The 15,677-nt window shown below is 36.1% G+C and overlaps 1 protein-coding gene across 1 annotated transcript in view; it reads right to left on the bottom strand.

The window, feature by feature from the left end:
* Positions 1 to 3,259: 3,259 nt before the first annotated feature.
* The window catches only part of DHX36 (DEAH-box helicase 36), a 50,958-nt gene continuing 38,540 nt past the window's right edge, over positions 3,260 to 15,677 (bottom strand). The window contains exons 20-25 of the mRNA XM_042954585.1: positions 15,561 to 15,644; positions 12,974 to 13,073; positions 12,789 to 12,879; positions 8,069 to 8,189; positions 7,038 to 7,190; positions 3,260 to 6,631 (exon numbers count right to left, since the gene is read on the bottom strand). Coding sequence (XP_042810519.1) covers positions 6,446 to 6,631; positions 7,038 to 7,190; positions 8,069 to 8,189; positions 12,789 to 12,879; positions 12,974 to 13,073; positions 15,561 to 15,644 — 735 coding nt within the window. The 3' untranslated portion in view covers positions 3,260 to 6,445. The remainder of the gene's footprint in view (positions 6,632 to 7,037; positions 7,191 to 8,068; positions 8,190 to 12,788; positions 12,880 to 12,973; positions 13,074 to 15,560; positions 15,645 to 15,677) is intronic.

Here is a 15,677-nt window from a genome sequence, read left to right as displayed (position 1 = left end):
CCAGTGATGGAAGAGGAAAGAGATGGGTATACCTTCTCTGAACCTAGCAAGATCCATTCCCCTCTTTACTCCATCCTCCATATCCCAAATTACCGCTGCGTTTTCCCTGGACTGTAGAAAGCAGCAGAGGCAGAGCCACTTGGGGGACTGCAGTGCCAAATAACGCAGGGCAGAGTTTAGTGCCTACAGTTATCACTCTTGTGCATTAAATCTCCAAAGGGCTTGTTCTGGAGTGAGGATATGAACTTGGAGGACCGCAAACTTTGCTCTTTGGGCTTCTAGCACACTGAGGTCCTGACAAAAGCAAGTTAAGCCTTACTCTGCAGGAAGCTAGCATCCTCTTAGTTCTCAGTTATTTCCAAGAACAATTTCTCAAAAGGTTCCACAAATTAGCAAACATTGGGAGACACAGCATCAATGATACAGAAAAAACATACTTACAGGGACTCTAGTGAAATCATTACATGCATAGAACAATTATAACCACCATCTTTATAGAGATAAATCTCAGCCAAACTTTAAAATGCAACACAGTACAAAACAACTGTAAGAAGCAACTGAGGGGGGAAAAAAACCCACCACCACTAGAAATTATGGAACTAGGTTTAACAGATTAGGTAGTTGGTGAACTGGAAGAGAGGCTAGGAGAAACACCCACAAAGAAGCATATAGAGAAGAGATAAGGAAAATGAAGAGGTTCATTTGGAGTCCCATGTGAGAGTGGAGAGACAGGGAGCATTGGCAAAGGGACTGTACCTTTAGAAACTGCTCTGACTGGTCATAGGATGCAGGCTGTCCGCAGGGGGAAGGGGCCTTGGGTAAAGTGATTCCCATCAGTTGAGGACAATTCCTATAGAGGGCTGACGGGTGAAGGCAGTCATCTGACAGCACTTGCAGCAGCTAAGGACATATTCCTTCAGTCCTGAGGGAGGATCTGGGCAGAACATCCCAATATTCACAATATTTACTACATGTAGCTATGTCAATATTAGACAAAATAGGTTTTAAGATAAAAGGTATGACTAGGGACAGAGAGACCCTAGATAATGATGCAAGTTTTATTGAACCAGGAAGATAAAATCCATGTATATTTTCTCTCAATAATATGGTCTCAATATATATAAAACAAAAATTGGGAGAAATTTAAGAAATTAATCAAAAATCATAGCCTGTAACACTTTAACTCTCTCATTTGCTACATAAAAATAAAAGTGTAGAAGGAGATAAAAATCAATGAAAGTGTGGGAGTTCTTAACGATAATTTAAAATTTAATAGGCATATATAGAACACCACAATTTAAGCATATATGTTCTTTTCAAGAACACACAGAATATTAAAACATTTGACCATTTCCTGGGTCATAAAGCAAGTTTCAACAAATTTTAAAGGACTGAAATTGTATACAGAGTTCTATGATTACACTTGGGTTAGAAATAAGTAATAAAAATAAATAACCACTTGGAAACTTAGACTTAAATGTAAAACACAAAGCTGTAAAACCCTTAGAAAGTAACACAGGAGGGGTGCCTGGGTGGCTCAGTCAGTTGAGCGTCGACTTCGGCTCAGGTCATAATCTCACAGTTTGTGGGTTCAAGCCCTGCATCAGGCTCTGTGCTGACAGCTCAGAGCCTGGAGCCTGCTTCGAATTCTCTTCGGATTCCATGTCTCCCCCTTTCTCTGCCCCTGCCCCGCTCACACTGTCTGTCTCAAAAATAAACATACATACACACATACATAAATAGAAAGTAACACAGAAAATCTAGGTGATCTTTGGTTTGGCAGTGACTTTTTTTTTTTTGGACAACCAAATGCAGGATGCATGAAAGAAAAAAAATTACAAACTGAACCTTGTTAAAATAAAAAAATATCTGCTCTGTGACAGAAGAAAAGATAATCCAGAATAGGAGAAAATCTTGCAAAATACAGACCTGATAAAGCAGTGGCATCCAGAATATACAAAGAACTCTCAAATCTCCACAATTAGAAAACAACTCAATTAGGAGAGCCTGACTGACTCAGCTGGGGGAGCATGTGACTCTTGGTCTTAGGGTCGTGGGTTCAAGCACTACACTGGGTGAGATTAATCTTTAATAAAATCTTTGAAAACAACTTAATTAAAAAATGGGTTCTTTGAAAAGGTGAAATACAACTGATGCACCTTTTAGCAAGACTAATAATAAAGAGAAAATTACCAGTGTCAAGAATGAAAGGGGACATCATTACAGATTCCTCAGACATTAAAAGGATAAAGAGATATTTAAACAACTTCAGACTCATAAATTCAACAACTAAGATAAAATGGGCCAACTCATGGAAAACCACAAACTACCAAAGCTCTAAATAGTCCCCTAACTACTAAATAGAATTTGTCTAAAAACTTCTGAAAAAGAAATGTCAGGTGCAAACAGTTTCACCGGAGAATATTTTTTATAATTTTACTTTATTCTGAGAGAGAGAGAGGGAGGCAAACAGGCAGAGAGAGGGAGAGAGAGAATCCCAAGCAGGCTCCATACTGTCAGCGCAAGGCCTAATGTGGGGCTCGAACTCACAAACTGTGAGATCATGACCTGAGCCGAAACCAAGAGTCAGACACTTAACCACTGGAGCCACCCAAGGGCCCCTCACGGAATTCTTACAAGCATTTAAGGAATTAACACCAATTCTATACAAACCTCTTTCAGAAACTGGAAGAGTAAGACTTCCCAACTCATTTTGTAAGGCCACCATTACCCCACAAAAAGGAAACTATAGATTGGTATCCCTAATCATTATAGAAATAAATGCAAATTAAAACCACAATGATACAGGACTCCACATCTACTGAAGGCTAACCTTAAACAACACCAATTAACAAAAATACCAAGTACTAGCAAGGATTTGAAACACTTGGAACCCCTCATATATTGCCAGTGGGAATGTAAAATAGCACACCCACTTTGGAAATCAGTTTGGCAGTTTCTTACAAAGTTAAACACACTTACCATGTGATACAACAATCTTAATCACAGGTATCTTCCTAAGAGAAATGAAAACCTTTATCTACACACAGCCTTGTATACACATGTTCACAGCAGCTTTATTTATAATAATAAAAAAAAAATAACTGAAAGGTCCATCAACTAATCAAAGAATAAACAAACTATGGTATAACCATACAAGGCAATACAATTAAACAATATAAAAGGAACAAACTACTGACACATGCAACAACAGGACTATCTCAGAAGCATTAAGTAAAAGAAACTGGACACAAAAGACTAAATATGATTTTCCATTTATTGGAAATTCTAGAAAAGGCAAAAATAGTGACAAATAGCAGATCAATGGTTGTCAATGAGTAGGAATAGAGGCAGGGGACTGACTGCAAAGGGGAAAAGGAAAACTTAGGTGACGGGAATGTTCTATGTCAGGATTATGGTGGCAGGCATTACATGACTTTATACGTTGACAATATTCATGGGATTATATACTTGAATTGGCAAATTTTATTATATATAAAATACTTCCTTAAAGCTAAAAAAAAAAAAAAGCATGGAAATACATGAAAAGGTAACAGTGGTAACATGCTTTTCTTCATATATTCAATTCCCAAATATTCTACAAATAAGGGTTTACTGTCTTAAAATCAGAAAATATTTAAAAACAATTAGCATATTATGATTACACCACATGATCACAATTACTTAAAAATAAATATACACAAACACAGAGCTAAAAGAGTGGAAGAAAATTTATGATTTACTTTGGGTGAAGGGGTACTAAAATAAATTCATTCTAAAGCTTTTCAATAATTTCTAGCTTTTAGGGTGGACTTTGTTTTAAAAATATAGGAAGAACAGAAAATCACCTGTAACAGGTATAAACGTATCTAGAGCTTTTGCCCAAGTTAATGAATTAGGAAGCATTACATGCATTCACTTTTCAAAGACACATTTTAAAGATTACTCAGGGGTTTCTTTGTCCCCCCCACCCACCCAAGTTTCTTAGTTATTCTAGACAGAGTTCAAGAGTTCAAGAATTCTAGGTATTGCTAAGAATGGTGAGGCAAATAGATTTTTCTTTTAAATGTCTTGATTCTTTAAAACTACTAAATAACAAAGAGTACTTAGATCTGGAACAAATTTTCCACTCAGTAATATACTATTTTGTAAACAAAAGAAACAACACAAATAGCACCTTCAATCAAGATTTCCATCCTGATCAGCTGTACAGAAGACATAAATTGAGAGTGATAGTAACCGCTTTAATCTCTCTCAATCGCTGATTTAAACAATTCTTTAGGAACATTTTCCTCATTCATATGGAGATTAAATATTGGTTTGGGAACATGGAACCAATTAAGTAATAATCCCTTTTTTTTAAAGAGATTCTTTAAATGCTTTCTTCCAAGACCATTTTGGCCTACTGTGAATTTAAACTGGAGAGTAAAAGCAAGAAAAAACACACATACGCAGACATAAAAACACTCATAGAGCAAATGGGACCCAATGGTCAGGTCACCTCGAGTTTAGGGACAAAACCACAATATTGTCATAGGACTCAATGCAAGAATTCAGTAAAAGATCACTTTTGGGAGACTAGCCAAGAGAATGGACTTAGGACACAGTACATTCAAAACCTTTAGATAATAAGGATAGGTTGACACACATTCCCAGAAATGAGAGCAGTACCTGAACCAGTGCTGTTACTCAGATCACCATAGCATTATGAATAAATCCCAGTTATTATTCGATACTCTTCCTTTGGTTTCCTTACATTTATTGGAAGGCACAGTAAAGTTTGAATTTTTTAGAGTGCAGCAGGATGTTCTTTTATTTCTTTTTGCGGTATGTTCAGGTTCACTACTTTTACACCTTTTGTCAGACATGTGGTTCAAACTGTTAGATCACAAAAGAAATGGTAGAAACAGAGGCCGCAGCAAACACTCAATGATGGAGACCATGTATTTCAGTTAATATGCTTTCTGCCAAGTTATACACAATATACTACCTAAAAGTGGCTTAACTCAAAGAAGAAGGGTTTATGATATTAAAATAAGTCCACGTGCAAGGCAAATCTAGAACTGGATAATTCAGCAGCTCACTAGCATTATCAAGGACTGTAGTGATTTATATCTTTCCACTGAGCCAACATCATTATCCCCTGGAATCCTAAAATGGCTACAGCAGTGCCAGATTCAGATAAGACAATGTCCACAGGAGAAAATTTCCTCCTCTAAATCTACTAGTGAGGAAAATCTTTCTCAGATGCCCTCTCGCAGGTCACTCGTCAGTTGCTATTGACAACACAGGTTCACATACTCATGCCTCATCAGTTACTTCTAAGAAGAATAAGACCATGCAGAACTGGCTTAACAGTCCGAGTTACCCTTGAGGAAGAGAGTCTAATACCCCTGGGCACAAGGCTATGTAGAGGGAGAACACTTGAACAGTCAAGCGAATGGGGAGGAAAAAATGGCTGTTGGATAGCAACCAACAGTATCTATCACAGTCTGATAAGGCTGAAAATATTAGCCTATCACTAGCCCTGTCACGCGAGCTTCCACTGGTTAAGAGGGTAAAGCAGAACTCAGAACACAAAAATGAATGTAAAATGGATTGCTATTAAAATAAAATCCAGGGACAAATAATAACTAAGATTTAGTGAATACATTCTATGTGCCAGACACTAGTCTAGGCACTTTACATCAACATATTTGATCCTCAACAACTGTTACCTTTATTTTACAGATAAAGAAAAGAGAAAAGCCAAGTAACTTGCCCAAGGGAGCTGGTAAGTCACAGCTGAAATTTGAACTTAGGTGGTCAAGTCTAGACTCATGTTCTCAATTGCTACATTATGCTGCACCGGGTAAAGTAAAAGGGGTACAAATATATTCTAAAAAGATTAAAAAAAAAAAAATCAAATAAGCCAAAGGATAGATGGATGTAGAAACCAAGCCAAAAAGCTAGATGAGATTTATACACTGTACATTTTATTAAATACTGGGCTTTATAACAACAGATTAATTTACCTCTAATAGAAGTTTTACTTAAAAATGTGGTTGTGTTCAAATTTTTAACCTGATACTGCTTTTTGGCTAACCATTCTGTTTTTTTACCGGTTTCTGTATTCAGTCACTATGGGCAGAAAGATTAACTTTTCTTAAAAGAACAAAGGCATTTCTCAAGTGGTACAACACTCAATATATATAAGAGCAGTCCTCCCAAAGTGTGGACATGACCACAACAGAATATATGATCAGAAGACATATTGCTTTTTATGGTATATTTATAATAGCTACAGATAACATTGTTAAATCATGCACATTACATCTTTACTACCTAATGAAGATTTCTACCTTACATATGGAAATTATTCATGTCCCGTGGTTTGGCATCTAGCCAAAAATTAAACTATGATGGAAAATGGCTGTCAAAGTTTCAGACCACCACAGAAAAGTTGTCAGCTGTAATATCCATCCTGGAATCGTGGTGGAAAGTTCCTGGGACTTGCTTTTTCCTGTGTTTTAATCAAGTCTATAATAGCTGACAGTACTGCACAGTCTCTGGATTTAGTGTCCTTCCAATCTACCGGATGGGGACTTTCGATCTTCTCTTGCAGAAGGATATCTAGTTCTTTTCTTAATTCCTAAGGTTGGAAAAATCACATATGTTCAACAACGGCAAATACACTATTAAGCGGAGTAATAAATAAAAGTGACTTTAGCTGTTACAAGGAATTTCATAAGCTATTATACATAATACTGAAATATTTAGTGAGCAACTAACTAAAGTGTGGTTATGAGTAGCCAACTAAAGTATACTCCAGTTAAAAAATTCAAACTTCAATCACACCGAGCCATTTAGAATGGCTGGTCCATAAATACCTCAAAAAACAATTCTGAGAAACTATGCATCAACTTCTCAACACCATTTGCTCTGTTCAAATCGAGCAAGAAATGTCTAATGCAACATATATAACACTTGGGACAAAACCGCAAGATCACATGCTAACTTGCCTGCAGATTCAAAGACAATCATGTAAAGTCAGTCACCTTAACAAGATGGGCAATTCTTGCTGGAGACTGAAAGACAATCCATTCATCTACGGCAATAGTTTCCTGATCATTATCCTTCTGGATGGAAATATCACCTCCAAAGAACAAGAGACAGTATGGGGAAACCTCTGTGCAGTCATACAAGTATATCTGTAATGAGAATTAAAGCAAACTAAAATGCTCAGGAGTCTGAAAGATTATTGCCACATTAATTCACTGCCACCAGTACTAATGATATTAGTGCTTTCCTTCTAAATCAGGTGTTATCCTGCTAGTGTGATTACTGAAACTAATTTTCAGAATGTATCATTTTAAACCAGCCAGTCTTCATTAATCCAGAGAACACAGTTTTATATTTGTTTCAATTCAAATAGCACTGTTCTTTAAAAAAAATATTTCCTGAGTGACACAATGAAAACACTAATGTATCTGAAATTATTTTTATCTATATATAAACAGAATCTCACTCAATGTTCTGACCAATACTTGATACATTGAAATATCAGCAAAATTCTTTGTATGGTGTAAACCCCTATACCCGAGAATGCCAGTATTTATTCAAAACAGGCTCTGAAGGAAAACTATGCAAAGCAAGTAACTGTCCCAATTAAATAAAATACAAAGATCCATCGTGATAGACCTGCTGCACATTAAAAATATAGATTATTTTCTTCAGAGTTATAATTCGGGGCGCCTGGGTGGCTCAGTCACTTAAATGTCCAGCTCAGGTCATGATCTCAACAGTTCATGGGATTGAGACCTTCCACACCCCACAGCCACCACCTCCTGGCAGGCTCACAATGACAGGGCTGAGCATACTTGGGATTCTCTCCCTCTCTGCCCCTCCCCCACGCATGTATTTTCTCTCTCTCAAAATATATAAATAAACATTAAAAAGGAAAAGCCTTAATTCATGTCAGAAGAAAAATTTTCAGAAGAGAACAAATTTTGTTCATAATTGTGAGAAATACGCAACTGTAAAAAAGATCGATGTTCGAGGTGCATGATTATGTTAAATATTCACTTACACTACTTGTTCTCATCTTCAGGTGATAGATAAGCCAGTTGTAGTGAAATTCTGTTTGCTCCACATTAACAGATTTAGGATGAATAGCAACTAGTCCATCAGTTTTTGTGTAAACTTTGACCCTTTAAAAAAAGTTAAAATGCAATTTGTTAGACAAATTCTAGGAGATCCAAACCAATCCCAGAATCTAAAAAAAAAATTCCACAGGTGAGTTAACTTTTTGTAATATAAATTTACAAATTTGTATTTGCGAACAGAATTTTAACAAACATGGAAAAATATCAGTTAAATATGAATAACCACATGACAAACTCTTTTCTCACAGGTGTAATTACTGAACATCTTAGGTGAGGAAATATCCCTTAATTCTGTTATTCACACTATACTACTAAAAAACTAAGAATAAAATAAATATCTGAAATAATTCTAAGGTATTCAGACCAAGAGAATAGTGTATACATTTTACCATCAATCACAATACTGACAATATCCTTAATTTCCAAAATAACTTTGTAAAATGAACAATTATGGGGACCCTGGGTGGCTCAGTCGGTTAAACATCTAACTCTTAATAAGGATCTCAGCTCAGGTCATGACCTCATGTATATGGGATTGAGTGCTGAGTTGGGCTCTATGCTGACACTATGGAGCCTGTGTGGGATTCTCTCTTTGCCTTTCCCTCTACTTGTGTGCGAGCATGCATCCTCTCTCACTCTCTCTCAAAATAAACATTTTTAAAAAATAAAAAATTTCATAGGTTACACACCCAGACGAATATAAAATAAAAAATTAAGAATTGTCTTTAAAAGGGATTTTAGGTACAACTTATTTTTAAAAACCTATCCTAAAATATGTTATCAATGGTTTCTTATTCATTCAAATCCCCCAATTTCAGAATGGGAATACTTGGAATAAATGTATTTTTTTTAAATATGAAATTTATTGTCAATTTGGCTTCCATACAACACTCAGTGCTCATCCCACAGGTGCCCTCCTCAATGCCCATCACCCACTTTCCCCTGCCTCCCCACCCCCATCACCCCTCATTTATTCTCAGTTTTTTTTTTTAATTTTTTTTTCATGTTTTTATTTATTTTGGAGGCAGACAGACAGAGCATGAGCAGGGGAGAGGCAGAGAGAGAGGGAGACACAGAATCCGAAACAGGCTCCAGCCTCTGAGGTGTCAGCACAGAGCCCGACACGGGGCTCGAACTCACAGACTGCGAGATCATGACCCAAGCCAAAGTCGGACGCTTAACCAACTGAGCCACCCAGGTGCCCCTTATTCTCATTTTTTTTTCAATATATGAAGTTTATTGTCAAATTGGTTTCCATACAACACCCAGTGCTCATCCCAAAAGGTGCCCTTCTCAATACCCATCACCCACCCTCCCCTCCCTCCCACCCCCCATCAACCCTCAGTTTGTTCTCAGTTTTTAACAGTCTCTTATGCTTTGGCTCTCTTCCACTCTGACCTCTTTTTTTTTTTTTTCCTTCCCCTCCCCCATGGGTTTCTGTTAAGTTTCTCAGGATCCACATAAGAGTGAAAACATATGGTAACTGTCTTTCTCTGTATGACTTATTTCACTTATCATAACACTCTCCAATTTCACCCACGTTGCTACAAAAGGCCATATTTCATTCTTTCTCATTGCCAAGCAGTATTCCATTGTGTATATAAACCACAATTTCTTTATCCATTCATCAGTTGATGGACATTTAGGCTCTTTCCATACTTTGGCTATTGTTTAAAGTGCTGCTATAAACATTGGGGTACAAGTGCCCTTATGCATCAGCGCTCCTGTATCCCTTGGGTAAATTCTTAGCAGTGCTATTGCTGGATCATAGGGTAGATCTATTTTTAATTTTTTGAGGAACCTCCACACTGTTTTCCAGAGTGGCCGCACCACTCTGCATTCCCACCAACAGCGCAAGAGGGTTCCCATCTCTCCACATCGTCTCCAGCCATCTATAGTCTCCTGATTTGTTCATTTTAGCCACTCTGACTGGCGTGAGGTGGTATCTCAGTGTGGTTTTGATTCGGATTTCCCTGATGAGGAGGGACGTTGAGCATCTTTTCATGTGCCTGTTGGCCATCTGGATGTCTTCTTTAGAGAAGTGTCTAATTAATGATTTCTGCCCATTTCTTCACTGGATTGTTTTTTGCGTGTGGAGTTTGGTAAGTTCTTTATAGATTTTGGATACTAGCCCTTTGTCTGATATGTCATTTGCAAGTATCTTTTCCCATTCTGTCGGTTGCCTTTTAGTTTTGTTGATTGTTTCCTTTGCAATGCAGAAGCTTTTTATCTTCATGCTTCTGCACTGCTAAGGAATAAAGGTATTCTGACATAGCTCTAGTCAGTCTCTCAATTTCCAGGGTCTTTCTTTGATAGTCATAAAAGTTTTACCTCAAAATACACGAGTCTTTAATCAATATTATTCAACATGGAGATGTCTGACAGTTTCTTTTGAAACAATCAATGGTAATTGCCTGTATTAAATGACAACATAAAAGCTCTTAATCCATTAATCCTTCCCATTTGTTTTTAAGAGTATCTTTCCATGGTTCTAGGAACTCATAATACTTCTAACCAAATTCATGAATCACAGTCATGAGTCCTTAGAATAAAATCAGAAATTATTCTTCCTCACCACAGCCTATTTAACCAATGCCACCCTATAACCCTACATCATGAAAGCAGCAGGGGTTGGCAAACTTTTTCTGTACAGGACCACACAGAAAATATTTTAGGCTTTGTAAGCCAGATGAGCTCCATCACAGCTACTCAAGTCTGCTGACAAAGCAGGAAAGCAGACACAGACAACATGTAAACGAAGAGGTGTGGCTGTTCCAATAAAAATTTATACCAACAAGAATTTTGGCCAAGCATGCTAAAATTGGCTGGTCCCTGGTCTAGACCAAAATAAAGCACCAATACAAACAGAACTACATTTTTTTCCGTAAATCCTTCATAGGATGGCAGAGAAATTTACAAAATGTATTTCAGAGTCTCTGTTAAGCTATCTGTAAAGACAAGAATGGATATTTTAAAAAACTGACAAAGTAATGATCTCAAAAAAGTACCTGGTTCACTTAAAGTGTAGATAATCCAGTTACAATGATTAAAATTCATGCTATCCATAACTTCCTATGGGACAATAAGGTTTTTCAAACTCTGCATATTTGACATATTAAACTGAGTAATCCTTGTCGTGGAGGCTGTCCTGGATATTAAAGGTTTAATAGCATCTCTGGCCTCTATCTACTAGATGCTAGTAGTACTGCCCCAGCTGGAACTACCCCAAATGTCACAAATAAAATGTCCCTTGGCAGGTAGTCACCCCAGTTGAGAAGCACTGCCCTAAAACAATGTCTGCACTTTAATCTGTCTTTGAGATCTTGTATTTTCATGTTTATCATCATAGGATATCCAAACTTTTTCATTTAATGTCAGTTTATTTTGTTATTGTACAGTAACTGTTTTATATGCCTTATTTATATGAGCTTAAATGCCATTATAATATGATAATATCAAATAATTTCCCCACTTTTTTTTTTGGACACCTATGTTCTTTACATCTTTTTAAAAAACATTTGGAATTACTTCCTTAGGACACAATGCTCAAATTAACGTATTCACTTATGAATCCACTGGCCAGGGACTATTTTAATGACATGACACAAGAGTCTAATGTGTCTTCATTCACACACTACTACACATCTGTGACTTAGAGTTGCTGTTTCCTCACTAGAATGAACTTATTTGCTAGGCAAAAAATATGCCTTGCAGTCTCCAATTAGTCCTGAGGCTAATTATTTGTACACATATTTAAAAGTTATACCTTATTACCTAAAACAGTGAAATCACCACAATTTTCATCAAAGAGGTAAATTAGAAAATTATGTGTCTTAGAAGAGAAGAAACCCTAAAAAAGTCTTCTCTAGGTAATAGCCATCCATGCACTGTTTTTAAATGTTTATTTTTGAGAGAAACAGAGAGAGAGAGAGAGAGAACACAATCAGGGGAGGGGCAGAGAAAGGGAGACACGAATCCAAAGCAGGCTCCAGGCTCTGAGCTGTCAGCAGAGAACCTGACGTGGGGTTTGAACTCACCAACTATGACATCATGACCTGAGCAGAAGTTGGACACTTAGCCGACCGAGCCACTCAGATGCCTCTGCACTGACTTTTTTTTTTTTTTAATAGCTGGCTTACTTTCCTAATATTTACCCTAGTATTATATTTCATTAACGTTCTTTGTGAATAATGGGTGATGGGAGAGCTGACTCCAGGTAAGTGCTATGAGGGAAAGTGATGCCTGTGTTAAATAGTTTGCATTCTCTTAAATTTATTATTTTTTTTAATCTTTATTTTTTATTTTTGAGAGAGAGAGAGAGAGTGCAAGCAGGGTAGGAACAGAGAGAGGGAGACATAGAATCCCAAGCAGGCTCCAGCCTCTGAGCTGTCAACACAGAGCCCGACATGGGGCTTGAACTGACAGACTGTGAGATAATGACCTGAGCCAAAGTCAGATGCTTAACTGACTGAGCCACCCAGGTGCCCCTGCATTCTCTTCAATTTAGATCAAAAGTAAAGAACAAGAACATGGCCCAAATATAAAGAAGAACAAATTTAAAATATAAGCTCTGCTGCCATAAAGAGGATTTCAAAAGCTGAAGGAGACAATTAGAAATAATTCATAATAATCTTCAATGCTTACATTTTTCTTTTTTTACCCAAATTTAGTCGGATTTTAGCAACTTTAGGATATAAACCAGCACAGATGACAGCTTTAATTATCTTCTCATTATCTATTGGGAGTAGGAAGATAGAGGGGAAAAAAATTAAAATACAGATACAACAAATGCAAAAAGCAAGCTATTTTCACTGCATTTTCTTCTTTACCTGAATTTATATTAGATTTTGGATCTTTAGGATTTCTACTGCTTACAAATCCAGCTCCAAGAAGATGCTCAGCAAACTGTCCTTTCATGTTATGCAGCATCTAGGGAGCAATGGTAACAAACAGAACTAGAATACCTTTCATACAGATTTTTATAGGGGCCATACAACGTATACTCATATAAATAGCTGTAAGTTTTCTTGCTTTATAAGACACTTGCAAAAATGTGATGTTTTAGAGCAGAGGCTGGCAAACTACAAAATTTACAAACACCTGTTTTTGTCAATAAAGTTTTACTGAAACAAAGTCACACTCGCTCAGCTATTATTTACGGTTACTTTTACACTATAATAACAGAAGTGAGTGGCTCTAACAGACACCATATGGCCTATAAGCCTAAAATATCATCTGATTTTTTAACAGAAAAGTTTTGCCTGCTATTAAGGAATAACCACTGATGTTTTAAGTATTGCTCCATTCTGCAGAAGATTCATTAACATAATTTAAAAAATGGTTCTCCACCCCATATTTTGAAAACAAACAAAACTCCCAAAAAACAGAAAAGCATAAATAAAATAATCAACATCCATATATTTCTACTACATCCATAGTTCTACTACTGAGAATTAACTGCTGTTACATACTGGCACAAAGGCTTAATGTCTGTTTTTCTGTTTTTTTTTGAAGAAGAATCCTAATTTGAATAAAAATGATGCATGGCTCATTATAAAGCACACAAGTAATACAGGAAGTACAAATGAAATTTCCCTAACTCAGTTTAGTCAGAAGTAACCATTTACTAACTAAATAATACTGCAGACATTTACACATATATACTGACAGAAGAGTTAGATAGAAATGCTATCCTAACAATGGGACAATGTATAAAAGCTATTTTAATACGAGTATTAAAATTAATTTGAGTTCAATTTTTTGGGGGTGCTGGATAATTTGAGTTCAATTTTAAAAAGTTAAATAGAAATAAAAATTAAATTGATGAATCTTAAATTTTCACAATCACAAAAGATAATAAAGGATCCTTTAAGCTTAAAATAAGAGATTATGAAACGTAAAGTTGGTCTTAAGTCTATATCCCTTTTGTGAACTACGTGACTCTGACACTCTAGACCATGTCCTGGTTTTTTTATTACCATTATTTTATACTGTTCAGAATAAGAACTATTCTACTCTATTCTGTTCTGTATCTATAATTCCCAATACTGTTTTGTATTTGTTCTATATTTAAATAATATCCACACATAACACTCATTGATTTAATAGGTACTCTCCATTTCTGAAATTCTTTTTATCTCTTAATAGACAGCAATTCAATGTCTCTTTTTCAAGAACAGCTCATGGGTGTAGTATTTCAAATGCATTCTTGAATGCCTGTCCTCTGTCTTTATAGGTGAATTAATATCTTGACTGGATAGAATATTCTCAACCCTTGGATTCAGTCATCTTTTCATACATGTAGTTCATTTTATTTTCTCTATTGAAGGAAATGTTCTTGCACATATCTCTGAATACATAGTCATAATTACCCCTGAATTTTCTATGGAGAGACACCTATTATCTTCATGATGGATCAGTCCTGTCTTCCTGTCTAGAAGCTTTTTACTTATTGTTTTCAATTTTTTCTTTTGTGGCTGCATCTACAAACTGTGATTACCTAGACTCTTTCTTCTAGATCAATCCTTTACAGGGATATCCATTTTGTTCCCTGTAATTCTTTTGGTCATCAATGTGTCTTCTTAGGTCAGCAGTCTTTTCATCCACTCTATTGGTTTATTTTCTTATCTTTGTTTTATTGAATTCATATTCTTCCTAAACTGTTATTTACTATGAAGCAGTTGTACAGTATTTTCTGTTGAGATATGTTGTAATCTATTCTTTTTTGACATTGATTGTTATAACTTTGAGAACTGTCATATTTCATTTTGTTAATGTTTGCACAGCTTTTATTAGATTTGCTAGACATGCTAGATTCTTGATTCTTTTACCCCCTTGTACATTTGTTAAATGTCCAGTACCAAGGTTCCTGCCATATCACTGGAATGTACATGTAACAGGGGAACGTGAGGAATTCCTAATCTTACACTTCTCCAATTCAGTGTAGAGTCGTTATGTCTGATGTCTATCTGTCCTGTTTATTTACGATCTCTGGTTCACAAAGGCCTCCTTTCCAGTGTTTTCTTATTAAAGATAACCTACCCAAAAGTTAAGGTAAAGATACTGTTTATTATTTTAAAATAGATTTTAGGAGTATCAGCATTTTCAGGCTGAATCATCAAAACAGCAACTAGAAGGTGGGGGCAAAAAGAGTACCCAAGCTTTACTACATTTTCCTGCTATACTCTGGAATCTTGTTTCTTTTCTTAGCCATTAGCCACCTTTATGTTTATTATATTATATACCTTTGTTTTGTTGCAGTTGATTTATTTAATAAAGATTCCTTCTATTATTTTGTAAAATCATTTAACTTCATGTAACAAACTCACACCATTAACTTTTTTGCTAAAGATCTAACTATACAAAATGGATACATACAAACATATTTGGGAATCATTTCAAAACATTCACCATTACCTGCAATGTGTTTGAAGACAAAAAATATTCCCAGCAATAGTCTTTTTCATATCTGAAACCACGTCGCCTAGCATCTTCCCAGCCCTATGGGGCAAAGAAATTAAAGAAAACTATTAA

The sequence above is a fragment of the Panthera leo genome, chromosome C2 (genome assembly GCF_018350215.1).
Source record: "Panthera leo isolate Ple1 chromosome C2, P.leo_Ple1_pat1.1, whole genome shotgun sequence".
Classification (NCBI taxonomy): Eukaryota; Metazoa; Chordata; class Mammalia; order Carnivora; family Felidae; genus Panthera; species Panthera leo.
The sequence above is the reverse complement of the archived record's forward strand: the minus strand, read 5'-3'. Positions and strand labels throughout refer to the sequence as shown.